Source organism: Coregonus clupeaformis, chromosome 16 (assembly GCF_020615455.1).
Source record: "Coregonus clupeaformis isolate EN_2021a chromosome 16, ASM2061545v1, whole genome shotgun sequence".
NCBI classification, from domain to species: Eukaryota; Metazoa; Chordata; class Actinopteri; order Salmoniformes; family Salmonidae; genus Coregonus; species Coregonus clupeaformis.
In genome coordinates this window covers 28,394,495-28,408,574 of record NC_059207.1, presented here as the reverse complement: position 1 = coordinate 28,408,574, position 14,080 = coordinate 28,394,495, and the positions used below count along the sequence as shown (strand labels likewise).

General features: G+C 40.8%; 1 protein-coding gene across 1 annotated transcript; it reads right to left on the bottom strand.

The window, feature by feature from the left end:
• Positions 1–5,188: 5,188 nt before the first annotated feature.
• Positions 5,189–14,064, bottom strand: LOC121584653 (ras-related protein Rab-27B-like). Its single transcript, XM_041900669.1, has 6 exons — positions 13,572–14,064; positions 9,638–9,821; positions 8,531–8,616; positions 8,304–8,407; positions 6,342–6,465; positions 5,189–5,907 (listed from the first exon to the last, which is right to left on the bottom strand). Exons 2-6 carry the CDS (start codon positions 9,794–9,796, stop codon positions 5,721–5,723), a joined length of 660 nt encoding a protein of 219 aa, XP_041756603.1. The 5' UTR covers positions 9,797–9,821; positions 13,572–14,064; the 3' UTR covers positions 5,189–5,720.
• Positions 14,065–14,080: the final 16 nt, after the last annotated feature.

Genomic DNA, 14,080 nt, shown 5'->3' with positions numbered 1-14,080 from the left:
TTTGAAATATATATTTTGATAGAACAAAGTAGCAGCTAGCACACCATATAAAGGAACAACCTAATTTAGATTTTTTCATAAAATACAACTAACTGGATTTAACTACGTCTGACACAATAAAAGGAATTTCATTTTCACAATTATTGTCCAACAAGTGTTTAACCCTAGAGTTGATGTTTTTTCTTACATGGGCTGCTTCTCAATCCACCGCATCGGCCGATGTCGCCCTCCCACATCTGCGGTGAAAGGTGGCAGAACTAGAGCAGTGTTTGTCAGACCAAGAGATATCCCGAAAATCGTTATTCTCACAAAAACGTCTTGGCTATTATTATGACCCCTCAATGGAAAGATGAGTCACAAACACAATGGTGTTCTCCGTTTTGCTCTGACCCCGACAAGCATCACAGGAGTCCTCTGAAGTCGGTACAGCCGATCTGCCAACTTCTGTCTGTAGCGTCGGAACAGTTTGGGCTACACACTAATATGATCCCTCTATGGAAAGGTGAGTCTCTCACGAACACATACCTGTTGGTTGAGGCTGTAGGATGCCCACATGCCTCACAAGACTAGTCTGAAGGTAGCAGGTACCAGTTTAAAAAATGAATGGAAGTACTGTGTATATATGGAGATAGTTTAGTGCCTAAAATAAGGGGTTAAATAATAATAGTTTCCTGAGCTTTCTTATATCTATCTATCTCTCAGATATAGGAGAGACACTTCAGAACAATCTTCCTTTTAATTTTTTTAAATTATGTGTTTATCCATGTTTCATCAAATATATATACAGTCATGGCCAAAATTGTTGGCACCCCTGAAATTTTTCCAGAAAATGAAGTATTTCTCACAGAAAAGTATTGAAATTACACATGTTTTGCTATGCACATGTTTATTTCCTTTGTGTGTATTGGAATAACACAAAAAAAACAGGAAAAAAGCAAATTTGACATAATTTCACACAAAACTCAAAAAATGGGCCGGACAAAATGATTGGCACCCTTAACTTAATATTTAGTTGCACACCCTTTGGAAAAAATTACTGAAATCAGTCGCTTCCTATAACCATCAATAAGCTTCTTACACCTCTCACCCGGAATTTTGGACCACTCTTCTTTTGCAAACTGCTCCAGGTCTCTCATATTGGATGGGTGCCTTTTCCCAACAGCAATTTTAAGATCTCTCCACAGGTGTTCAATGGGATTAAGATCTGGACTCATTGCTGGCCACTTCAGAACTCTCCAGCGCTTTGTTGCCATCCATTTCTGGGTGCTTTTTGAAGTATGTTTGGGGTCATTGTCCTGCTGGAAGACCCATGATCTCGGACGCAAACCCAGCTTTCTGACACTGGGCCCTACATTGCGACCCAAAATCCTTTGGTAATCCTCAGATTTCATGATGCCTTGCACACAGTCAAGGCACCCAGTGCCAGAGGCAGCAAAACAACCCCAAAACATCTTTGAACCTCCACCATATTTGACTGTAGGTACTGTGTTCTTTTCTTTGAAGGCTTCATTACATTTTCGGTAAACAGTAGAACGATGTGCTTTACCAAAAGCTCTATCTTGGTCTCATCTGTCCATAAGACGTTCTCCCAGAAGGAATTTGGCTTACTCATGTACATTTTGGCAAACTGTAGTCTTGCTTTTTTATGTCTCTGTGTCAGCAGTGGGGTCCTCCTGGGTCTCCTGCCATAGCGTTTCATTTCATTCAAATTTCGACGTATAGTTCGCGCTGACACTGATGCACCCTGAGCCTGCAGGACAGCTTGAATTTCTTTGGAACTTGTTTGGGGCTGCTTATCCACCATCCGGACTATCCTGCGTTGCAACCTTTCATCAATTTTTCTCTTCCGTCCACGTCCAGGGAGATTAGCTACAGTGCCATGGGTTGCAAACTTCTTGATCATGTTGCGCACTGTGGACAAAGGAACATCTAGATCTCTGGAGATGGACTTGTAACCTTGAGATTGTTGATATTTTTCCACAATTTTGGTTCTCAAGTCCTCAGACAGTTCTCTTTTCCTCTTTCTGTTCTCCATGCTTAGTGTGGCACACACAGAAACACAATGCAAAGACTGAGTCAACTTCTCTCCTTTTTATCTGCTTTCAGGTGTGATTTTTAGATTGCCCACACCTGTTACTTGCCCCAGGTGAGTTTAAAGGAGCATCACATGCTTGGAACAAACTTATTTATCCACAATTTTGAAAGGGTGCCAATAACTTTGTCCGGCCCATTTTTTTAGTTTTGTGTGAAATTATGTCAAATTTGCTTTTTTCCTGTTTTTTTTTGTGTTATTCCAATACACACAAAGGAAATAAACATGTGCATAGCAAAACATGTGTAATTTCAATACTTTTCTGTGAGAAATACTTCATTTTCTGGAAAAATTTCAGGGGTGCCAACAATTTTGGCCATGACTGTATGTATATTTTGATACCTTAAGGCAGAGGTGTCAAACTCATTCCACGGAGGTCTGAGTGTCTGCAGGTGTTTGTTTTTTCCTTTCAATTAAGACCTAGATAACCAGGTGAGGGGAGGCCTTAATTCATCAATCAAGTACAAGGGTGGAGCGAAAACCCGCAGACACTCGGCCCGCCGTGGAATGAGTTTGACACGTGCCTTAAGGGGTCCTAAAATTCAAAATCAAATAGCTAAATGATCCTTGGTATGACCATCTTATAACAAGGGGTCCTTATGGTATAGCTGACCCTGCTCATTCCTAATTAATTCAGGATTTTAGACAAATCTGACAAAGTTGACCAAATCTCCAGACACATCTTTTAGGAATCAAAGTTTTGAGATAAATATTATTTAAAGTCACAGAGGGCTATTGAAAGAAACATGATAGGTTTTCAGTTAATATCCATTATTTTTTAAACACTTATTTTTGTTGTTTGAAATTGGGATCCTTTGCTCTGGACAAGGGAATTTCCAGGCATAGAGCCGACATGGAAACAAATAATATTGAAAGTATTTAGAAAATTCCCAAAACAAGTATTTTTCTGTATAAAATTCACCTAAATGTTAATATCAAATAATGCAACAAATCATGTATTTTTCAACTATAAAAAAAAAAAAAACTTTCCCTGCCGGACAAGGATTGTCCCGACTTTCAAGAATCCCTGAGCTAATTTCCTGCTATTCTACACATTCTGCCATGAGGCGGAGAGAGAATTTAGCCATATTAAAGCTATTTACCTGTAATAATACAATTATAATTAATGGCTTATGATGTTTTCAATACCATCTGCGTGGCCCGACACCCCCAGGGGTGTGTGCTGCAGGGGTGTGGGCTATTCCAGTAATAGAACCCCTGAATTCCTATAGGATTGCAAATCATCCAAAGTTTGTGCTTGTATGTATTTATTTGATAAGGACAAAGCAACCAGCCATTTTCATGTCAAAAGGCAATCATTGGTAAAACGGATATTAACTTTATTTAAAATGACAGCATTTACTCTGAAGACTTTGTATTAAAACATATTCAATCATTTTTGTCTGGGTTAACAGTATTTATGGGCTCTAAACATTTTCTATACTTTATTCAATGTGCATGAATGTGCATGTTAATGAGATGTTGCATAATTGGTTAGGATTATATACAGTGGGGAAAAAAAGTATTTAGTCAGCCACCAATTGTGCAAGTTCTCCCACTTAAAAATATGAGAGAGGCCTGTAATTTTCATCATAGGTACACGTCAACTATGACAGACAAAATGAGAAAAAAAAATCCAGAAAATCACATTGTAGGATTTTTAATGAATTTATTTGCAAATTATGGTGGAAAATAAGTATTTGGTCAATAACAAAAGTTTCTCAATACTTTGTTATATACCCTTTGTTGGCAATGACACAGGTCAAACGTTTTCTGTAAGTCTTCACAAGGTTTTCACACACTGTTGCTGGTATTTTGGCCCATTCCTCCATGCAGATCTCCTCTAGAGCAGTGATGTTTTGGGGCTGTCGCTGGGCAACACGGACTTTCAACTCCCTCCAAAGATTTTCTATGGGGTTGAGATCTGGAGACTGGCTAGGCCACTCCAGGACCTTGAAATGCTTCTTACGAAGCCACTCCTTCGTTGCCGGGCAGTGTGTTTGGGATCATTGTCATGCTGAAAGACCCAGCCACGTTTCATCTTCAATGCCCTTGCTGATGGAAGGAGGTTTTTACTCAAAATCTCACGATACATGGCCCCATTCATTCTTTCCTTTACACGGATCAGTCGTCCTGGTCCCTTTGCAGAAAAACAGCCCCAAAGCATGATGTTTCCACCCCCATGCTTCACAGTAGGTATGGTGTTCTTTGGATGCAACTCAGCATTCTTTGTCCTCCAAACACGACCGAGTTGAGTTTTTACCAAAAAGTTCTATTTTGGTTTCATCTGACCATATGACATTCTCCCAATCCTCTTCTGGATCATCCAAATGCACTCTAGCAAACTTCAGACGGGCCTGGACATGTACTGGCTTAAGCAGGGGGGACACGTCTGGCACTGCAGGATTTGAGTCCCTGGCGGCGTAGTGTGTTACTGATGGTAGGCTTTGTTACTTTGGTCCCAGCTCTCTGCAGGTCATTCACTAGGTCCCCCCGTGTGGTTCTGGGATTTTTGCTCACCGTTCTTGTGATCATTTTGACCCCACGGGGTGAGATCTTGCGTGGAGTCCCAGATCGAGGGAGATTATCAGTGGTCTTGTATGTCTTCCATTTCCTAATAATTGCGCCCACAGTTGATTTCTTCAAACCAAGCTGCTTACCTATTGCAGATTCAGTCTTCCCAGCCTGGTGCAGGTCTACAATTTTGTTTCTGGTGTCCTTTGACAGCTCTTTGGTCTTGGCCATAGTGGAGTTTGGAGTGTGACTGTTTGAGGTTGTGGACAGGTGTCTTTTATACTGATAACAAGTTCAAACAGGTGCCATTAATACAGGTAACGAGTGGAGGACAGAGGAGCCTCTTAAAGAAGAAGTTACAGGTCTGTGAGAGCCAGAAATCTTGCTTGTTTGTAGGTGACCAAATACTTATTTTCCACCATAATTTGCAAATAAATTCATTAAAAATCCTACAATGTGATTTTCTGGATTTTTTTCCCTCAATTTGTCTGTCATAGTTGACGTGTACCTATGATGAAAATTACAGGCCTCTCTCATCTTTTTAAGTGGGAGAACTTGCACAATTGGTGGCTGACTAAATACTTTTTTTCCCCACTGTATTGTCAATGATAAATGTGCCTGCATTTTCCTTCAATCAATGCATCAATCTGCCAATATGTCAATCTGACATACCTTTCTTCTAACACTTCCAAATAGTATTTACCTATTTAGAATCACGCAAAGCATAGTCATATTACACATATCGGTTTGAGATGTACATACACATGGTGCTTTCATTTACTTTGAATCATTTTACAATATTAGAAAACTGAATTGTGTGTTCTTTTGCTCGTCTCATGTCATTAACATACAGTACAGCACATGTACAGACTCAGCAGGTAATGATGACCAGGTTGGAAATAAAAAGCTTGACAGTGCGACAGTTATCAATCCAGACATAAACACACAATGCATAAGCGGATATTACACATCCTTTAAATACTGTATGGGATAATTGAACTTTCCAATGTAATAAAACTCCCCTGATGCAATAGTTACACATTTGAATGGATGGACCTTCATTCTGAATGCAGCCAACCACATGTCCATGAAATGTGTCTGACATCCCTACATCCTAACAGGCACACTTCCTGCTGGTGGAGGTTTCAGCCTCGTCATTAGTGGCAGCGCTCCCATTGGCAGCCTCTGACACAGGCCCCTCTGTGCTCTGCTCCATGCGTCTCATCACTAGGTCCAGCAGAGTGGTCACTGCCTGGTCCACCTCAGCCCCTGTGGCACTACTCGTCTCAAAGTAGGGGATACTAAGGAGGAAGGGAGGAACTTATTATACTGAACACTATACTGAATAATGCATGAATAAAGGCCAGTTAACTTGTGGTTTATGTATTATTAAGGTCAGTTTATTTCTAATAGGGTCATTTCTAGTTTAAAGACGCTTAAGAGGATCCATAGACCTTGGCTGGTAGTAGCTCACTGATTCCTTCCTGGTGAATTAACAGAGGTATTAAAATAGTGAGCCTGTTTCCAGCATTGGATCTGGATTGGTTCAAATGCTTTACAGTGGTGCTGAAGGTATGAACTCAAACAACCTCGGTTCATGGTAAGGCACTGGAGAAGTGAGCCGTGCCAATGGTAAGAGGACTAGCCAGCCATTTTATTGCATTGTACTGTCAGATCAGATTTCATAGAGGCAGCTGAATTTTGTCCTGAGCAAGCAGGTATTGATCTCGCTTACCCATATCTGTCCGCCAGGTCTCTGGCTTGTTTTCCTTGTACATCTCTCAGGTCTTTGAGGTCTGCTTTGGTGCCAACTAAGACTATGTCTGGACTGTCACAATAGGCATTCGCCTGCAGCTGAACTGAACAATCATAACAAGACATAATAAAATGTCAGTTATTTATGGATATATACATTCGTATTTGAATCACAGCAAGCTACCCTGCTACTGAGATAATTTACTATAATGCCAAATACAAAGTGAAATACCCGGTCAATGTGGTCTGGTTCTTAGAGGATGTACTAAATGGATGATTCACAGGCTGAGAGATATTGATCTACAGTGAGGGAAAAAAGTATTTCATCCCCTGCTGATTTTGCACGTTTGCCCACTGACAAAGAAATGATCAGTCTATAATTTTAATGGTAGGTTTATTTGAACAGTGAGAGACAGAATAACAACAAAGAAATCCAGAAAAACGCATGTAAAAAATGTTATAAATTGATTTGCATTTTAATGAGGGAAATAAGTATTTGACCCCTCTCAATCAGAAAGATTTCTGGCTCCCAGGTGTCTTTTATACAGATAACGAGCTGAGATTAGGAACACACTCTTAAAGGGAGTGCTCCTAATCTCAGCTTGTTACCTGTATAAAAGACACCTGTTCACAGAAGCAATCAATCAATCACATTCCAAACTCTCCACCATGGCCAAGACCAAAGAGCTCTCCAAGGATGTCAGGGACAAGATTGTAGACCTACACAAGGCTGGAATGGGCTACAAGACCATCGCCAAGCAGCTTGGTGAGAAGGTGACAACAGTTGGTGCGATTATTCGCAAATGGAAGAAACAAAAAATAACTGTCAATCTCCCTCGGCCTGGGGCTCCATGCAAGATCTCACCTCGTGGAGTTGCAATGATCATGAGAACGGTGAGGAATCAGCCCAGAACTACACGGGAGGATCTTGTCAATGATCTCAAGGCAGCTGGGACCATAGTCACCAAGAAAACAATTGGTGACACACTATGCCGTGAAGGACTGAAATCCTGCAGCGCCCGCAAGGTCCCCCTGCTCAAGAAAGCACATATACAGGGCCGTCTGAAGTTTGCCAATGAACATCTGAATGATTCAGAGGAGAACTGGGTGAAAGTGTTGTGGTCAGATGAGACCGAAATCGAGCTCTTGGCATCAATTCAACTCGCCGTGTTTGGAGGAGGAGGAATGCTGCCTATGACCCCAAGAACACCATCCCCACCGTCAAACATGGAGGTGGAAACATTATGCTTTGGGGGCGTTTTTCTGCTAAGGGGACAGGATAACTTCACTGCATCAAAGGGACGATGGACGGGGCCATATACCGTCAAATCTTGGGTGAGAACCTCCTTCCCTCAGCCAGGGCATTGAAAATGGGTCGTGGATGGGTATTCCAGCATGACAATGACCCAAAACACACGGTCAAGGCAACAAAGGAGTGGCTCAAGAAGAAGCACATTAAGGTCCTGGAGTGGCCTAGCCAGTCTCCAGACCTTAATCCCATAGAAAATCTGTGGAGGGAGCTGAAAGTTCGAGTTGCCAAACGTCAGCCTCAAAACCTTAATGACTTGGAGAAGATCTGCAAAGAGGAGTGGAACAAAATCGCTCCTGAGATATGTGCAAACCTGGTGGCCAACTACAAGAAACGTCTGACCTCTGTGATTGCCAAAAAGTGTTTTGCCACCAAGTACTAAGTCATGTTTTGCAGAGGGGTCAAATACTTATTTCCCTCATTAAAATGCAAATCAATTTATAATATTTTTCACATGCGTTTTTCTGGATTTCTTTGTTGTTATTCTGTCTCTCACTTTTCAAATAAACCTACCATTAACATTATAGACTGATCATGTCTTTGTCAGTGGGCAAACGTACAAAATCAGCAGGGGATCAAATACTTTTTTCCCTCACTGTAACTGCTTTGGCAGATCAGTGTGCTGAGACATACTCATCCAGTTCCTGACATTCAAAAAACTCTGCTGATTGGTCAGATCAAACATGAGCAGGAAGCCCATGGCGTCTCTGAAGAAGGCTGTGGTGAGACTTCTGAACCTGGAATTTATACAATTACAACAATGTTCAAACACTGGTAAAGCTATGGATGTGGACTATCATTGAAAATCCTCATCTTACAAATGATACAAAATGTACTGTCTGCTTGTTTAGGTTGCCTACCTCTCCTGCCCTGCTGTGTCCCAGAGCTGTAGGTGCACTTTAAAAGTCTTCTCTGTCGTTCCATCAGAGCCAATCCCCAAATACATCTGAAGACACAAGAAAGTTGTCAAATAAGTGTCATCTTAAGAGCTAGGACCGAAGGCATACTCTTTGGCTCTGGAATTTGTTTTACCAATCCAACGTACTGTTTTAATTAGGGATCCAAGCCCCGAAGGGACTGTAAACCTTATAATTGGTAGGATTATTATTATTATCCCATTTTTGGAGCGCTATAGCTCTTAAAAATGGTAAGATCTACAGAGACCAAAATTCATCTGGTTAATACAGGTGCAATTCGGCCAAATGGTGGCGCTATAAACAACCTTTGACTTCAAAAAGGTCAGCCCCGCCTCCTCGTTTGACCTAGAGTCACGGAATTTGGTACAAAGGTTTGTCTTTACCCAAGAAACAAATTTGCCTCTGGGACCAATGACGTCACCATGATGGATCATCTGACATTTTGAAAATGTAAATTTTCCCAAATCTTTCAACATCTCCTCAGACACGGCTTAACCGATTTCTCCTAAACTTTGTGTACAGCATCTATAGGCCAATATCTTTATATGCTCCATAAATGAAGTTGATATCTTAAACGTCATGGCCGCTGTGAGCCAATGAAGTTCAGTGAGGTCGGGCCTGACAATTCAAGTCACTCTTGGAGGGAACAGAGCCCCCTGCTGGCCATTCATCTCAATACTCTACAATGTTTCCTCAAGTGCGCACTTGTCCACATGGTTCAAATCCCACCACTGCCGGTTTCAGATAGACATCCCTAGACAGTGAGGGATTGTTGGTGTTGTACCTGAACTGAATTTTATGACTTGTAAAATAAGGCATCATATTTGACAAGGCGAAAAAGGCTTGGACCCCGGGTCATCGCTGCTTGCAGCTATATTTGAGTTGATACCCTACTATTACTTCCAAAAAACAATCGACTGTTCAACCTTTGGATTTGCATAACCAAATTATCATGAATTGGAAGCTGTGGAGCGAGGATGACTGAAAATGAATTGTATCTTTGAAATGAATGTCATAGGCTACACACTGAAGTAAAGCATCACAACTCACCACTCTCTTTTCCCTGAAGTCTATTCCCAATGTGGTGGTGAACTTCTGGTTGAATTTGTTGTCTGTGTACCTGTAGAGGAATGTGGTCTTCCCTACTCCAGAGTCCCCTAACGACAGGAGCTTGATCAGATAGTCATAATCCCAATCAGTCGTTGTCATTGTGCAGCCTTGTGCTGAACCTGCCCTAAAATATGAAACAAAAGTACTGTATTATGGTCATATTCTTACTTGCATGTCACATGCTTTTGCATAGAGAACACAACTAAATTACTGTAAATAGTGGTACATTCACCATTATTACAGTACAGTAAATAAAGTTGAGTCACTATTTCATTGCCAGGACTTCAGAAGATTCTACACAGGTCTCCCAGAGGACATTGCTGGCTTGATTTGTGCCCTTAACTAATTATATACTTGGAAACTGTCATAAATATACATTGTAATTACAGTACTGTTAATATAGCCAATATACTGCAAATTGCCCTAACATTTAGAAACAGGCAAACACAGGTCTAACAGAACACATAGCTGAAATTCCCAGTCAGTGGCATCATGATCACAGGGGCCTAGTAGGCAGTCATAACTGGAGTCATTAAAAGCTGATCAGAGAGGAGCTAGCACATGACTTGACCCAGCTTTCACATGAGCAGTCAAGTGGCTGTCCTGTGTGAGCTGCAGGAAAACTCAACTGTGGCTTCTATTGATGCAATGAAATTATTTCATTGTCTACATACAGTATGCTCTCAAATAGTTCTGAGACAATAAGAAGGAGCACAAAGACTTTGTGCTCATCTAACTTATTCAGTTACACTGGTAATTCTCTATTTGAGAAATGACATGACAAAGCATCGTGTACTGTAGTCTATGGATAGAAAGATCAAGTGGAAGAAAATATCTAAAAGGATATTTAAATTTTTACATCATTACTGTCATGGACATCAATTGATCCATTATTGAGTTGAGAACAGTCTAAAAGGACAACCTTCTTGTTTATTTCAAATGTTTTGTATATTTCCAATCTGGGTCATACTTGAAAGAGGCCTGTCATGAGCCTCAGATTCCTTAAACACTGAAAAAGGAATGAGATGCCCTCATTAAATACTGACTCATTTCCCGTGTGGATTATAAAAAGGTATGGGATTATATAGTCAGCACAGCTAGGAGACAGAGGGCACCCAACTGTGTATAGGTTCCTACTGTATACATGTACAGTACATTTCTCCTCAGTTGTCTCATCCTCATTTCAAGATGAGGGATCTTTGTGCCATAGAAACCTTTGGGCGGGCCGCCTAAGTGTTTTTTCGGGATGCCGAAGTCCAAACTGTATGTATATTATTATTTTTTATTATTATTAATTAACGCTTTCAGTGTAAACTTAATGACTAAAACCAAATATAAAATATGTAGAAAAGATAATGGACCTACCAGTGCATTCGGAAAGTATTCAGACCCCTTGACTTTTTCCACATTTTGTTACGTTACAGCCTTATTCTAAAATAGATGAAATTGTATTTTTCCCCTCAATCTACACACAATACCCCATAATGACAAAGCATAAACAGGTTTTTAGATGTTTTTTTTTTGTTTACCACATGTGGACTCCAATACTTACGTAAATAAGATATGTTTTTAATTTTTTTTTTGTAAATTTGCAAAGATTTCTAAAAACCAGTTTTCGCTTTGTCATTATGGTGTATTGTGTGTAGATTGATGAGGACTTTTTATTTATTTAATCCATTTTAGAATAAGGCTGTAAAGTAACAAAATGTGGAAAAAGGGAAGGGGTCTGATTACTTTCCGAATGCACTGTACATAAGTATTCAGACCCTTTGCTATGACACTCGAAATTGAGCTCAGGAAGCCTCATGTTTCCATTGATAATCCTTGAGATGTTTCTACAACTTGATTAGAGTCCACCTGTGGTAAATTCAATTGATTGGACATGATTTGGAAAGGCACACACCTGTCTATATAAGGTCCCACAGTTGACAGTTTATGTCAGAGCAAAAACCAAGCCATGAGGTCGAAGCAATTGTCCGTAGAGCTCCGAGACAGGATTGTGTCGAGGCACAGATCTGGGGAAGCGTACCAAAACATTTCTGCAGTATTGAAAGTCCCCAAGAACACAGTGGTCTCCATCATGCTAAAATTGATGAAGTTTGGAACCACCGAGAGTCCTCCTAGAGCTGGCCGCCCGGCCAAACTAAGCAATCGGGGGAGAAGGGCCTTGGTCAGGGAGGTGACCAAGAACCCGATGGTCACTCTGACAGAGGGACAACCATCTCTGCAGCAGTCCACCAATCAGGCCTTTATGGTAGAGTGACCAGACGGAAGCCACTCCTCAGTAAAATGACAGCCCGCTTGGAGTTTGCTGAAAGGTACCTAAAGGACTCTCAAACCATGAGAAACAAGATTCTCTGGTCTGATGAAACCAAGATTGAACTATTTGGCCTGAATGCCAAGCTGGAGGAAACCTGGCACCATCCCTATGGTGAAGCGTGGTGGTGGCAGAATCATGCTATGGGGATGTTTTTCAGTGGCAGGGGCTGGGAAACTAGTCAGGATCTAGGGAAAGATGAACGGAGCAAAGTACAGAGAGATACTTGATGAAAACCTGCTCCAGAGCGCTCAGGACCTCAGACTGGGGCGAAGGTTCACCTTCCAACAGGACAACAACCCTAAGCACACAGACAAGGCAACGCAGGATTGGCTTCGGGACAAGTCTCAATGTCCTTGAGTGGCCCAGCCAGAGCCCAGACTTGAACCCAATTGAACATCTCTGGAGAGACCTGAAAATAGTTGTGCAGCGACGCTCCCCATCCAACCTGACAGAGCTTGAGAGGATCTGCAGAGAAGAATGGGAGAAACTCCCCAAATACAGGTGTGCCAAGCTTGTAGGGTCATACCCAAGACTCGAGGCTACCCCCAATTTTTTTTTTTTTAAGACTTGAGGCTGTAATCGCTGCAAAATGTGCTTCAACAAAGTACTGAATAAAGGGTCTGTATACTTATGTAAATGTGATATTTCTACAAACCTGTTATTTTTTTGTCATTATGGGGTATTGTTTGTAGATTGATGGTGAAAAAAACAATGTAATCAATTTTAGAATAAAGCTGTAACGTAACAAAATGTGGAAAAGTCAAGGGATCTGAATACTTTCCGAATGCACTGTATATTGTTTTATAATATAATCTTTGAGAACTAACAATCACCAAAATAAAAGCTAAACAGTCAGGGGAATTGAAAATGACTAAAACAACAATTTAACAGTATTGATTTAGTTATTGAGTTTGAGCAAAAGAACACAGCATTAGCCATGGCAAAATGCATATAATTGCAGGAAATTATCCTTAAAACTGCAACATTTTCTCTCAGCTCCATGGCAAAATATGTATAACTGCAGGAAATTAACGTTAAAAGTGCAAAAATGTATCATCTCGGCTCCATGGAGGAATTCTGAGAATTGCAGGAAATTGGCTTGAAAATGCAACAAAAAAAACCCACCAAGATGGGGGCCTCTAAAATGTTCTACTAAATGCAGCCAACTGTTGCTATTACCACACCCCCTGTCTCGCCCACCACCACAGCCTCTTTTTGATCCAGAAAAAAACCCTGAGTTCTGTCAGTGGCATGTGTTTGTGATGCCAGAAATATTTGAGAGACATTGGACAATATTAATTAGAACAAATCAATCAGTATGCAAATTCTAATGATGATAAATGGCCATTATGCACTTAAGGAAAGTCTCACATAGCCTTTTCAGAAAATGTAGGCCAATGATATAGCCTCCAACAATACAGTGTGACAGACAACACAATGCCTGATGAAATGCCTGAATATGATTAAGCCAATATGTCACACACTGATGCCGCTGGATAATTAGATGAACTTTACCAAGATTTGACAAAAAAAAAGAAATAAATTCAGTCTTACCGATTTAGCCGGAGGTACTGCCAACTTCCATTCAGGGAGCTCAACCCGTGCTTGGTAAACAAATAGTGGGGGGAGACATGCTATTGCTTGAACATTTCCCCCTCTCACATGCTATAAGGGAGGAGTTTCCAGCTACAAAAAAACCACACAGTGCAGTGTTCACAGACCTTGTGCTTTCTGGTATTTCTCATGAGAAAAAAAGGTATTTGAAAAAGGATTGTGGCCCTGTCCACAAATAATGTGCTTCTGTGGATTTCAGTGGAACTCAGCCAACTGGAAGCTTCGTAAACCCCTTAAAAGGCCTCTTCTCCCACTTATTCTTCTGGAAGCTCAACAAGTAGGCTAATACTCTAAACTGAGTTTTTCCTGTCTAAAAAGTATGTATTAGGACATAATTATGAAGTCAACTTGTTGGGGGCATGTGGGGGTAACATGTATTGTGTCATCCACCGTATGTAAATCATTTTCATACCAGGTCTACACTAGATATACTGTATATTAATCATAAT

Coding starts and splice junctions, on each gene's coding strand:
- LOC121584653 (XM_041900669.1), bottom strand. CDS start 9,796: ATGACAACGACTGATTGGGATTATGACTATCTGATCAAGCTCCTGTCG. Junction 8,408..8,530: donor GACACAGCAGGGCAGGAGAG/GTAGGCAACCTA, acceptor TATAAATTCCAG/GTTCAGAAGTCTCACCACAG. Junction 6,466..8,303: donor GAATGTCAGGAACTGGATGA/GTATGTCTCAGC, acceptor ATGATTGTTCAG/TTCAGCTGCAGGCGAATGCC.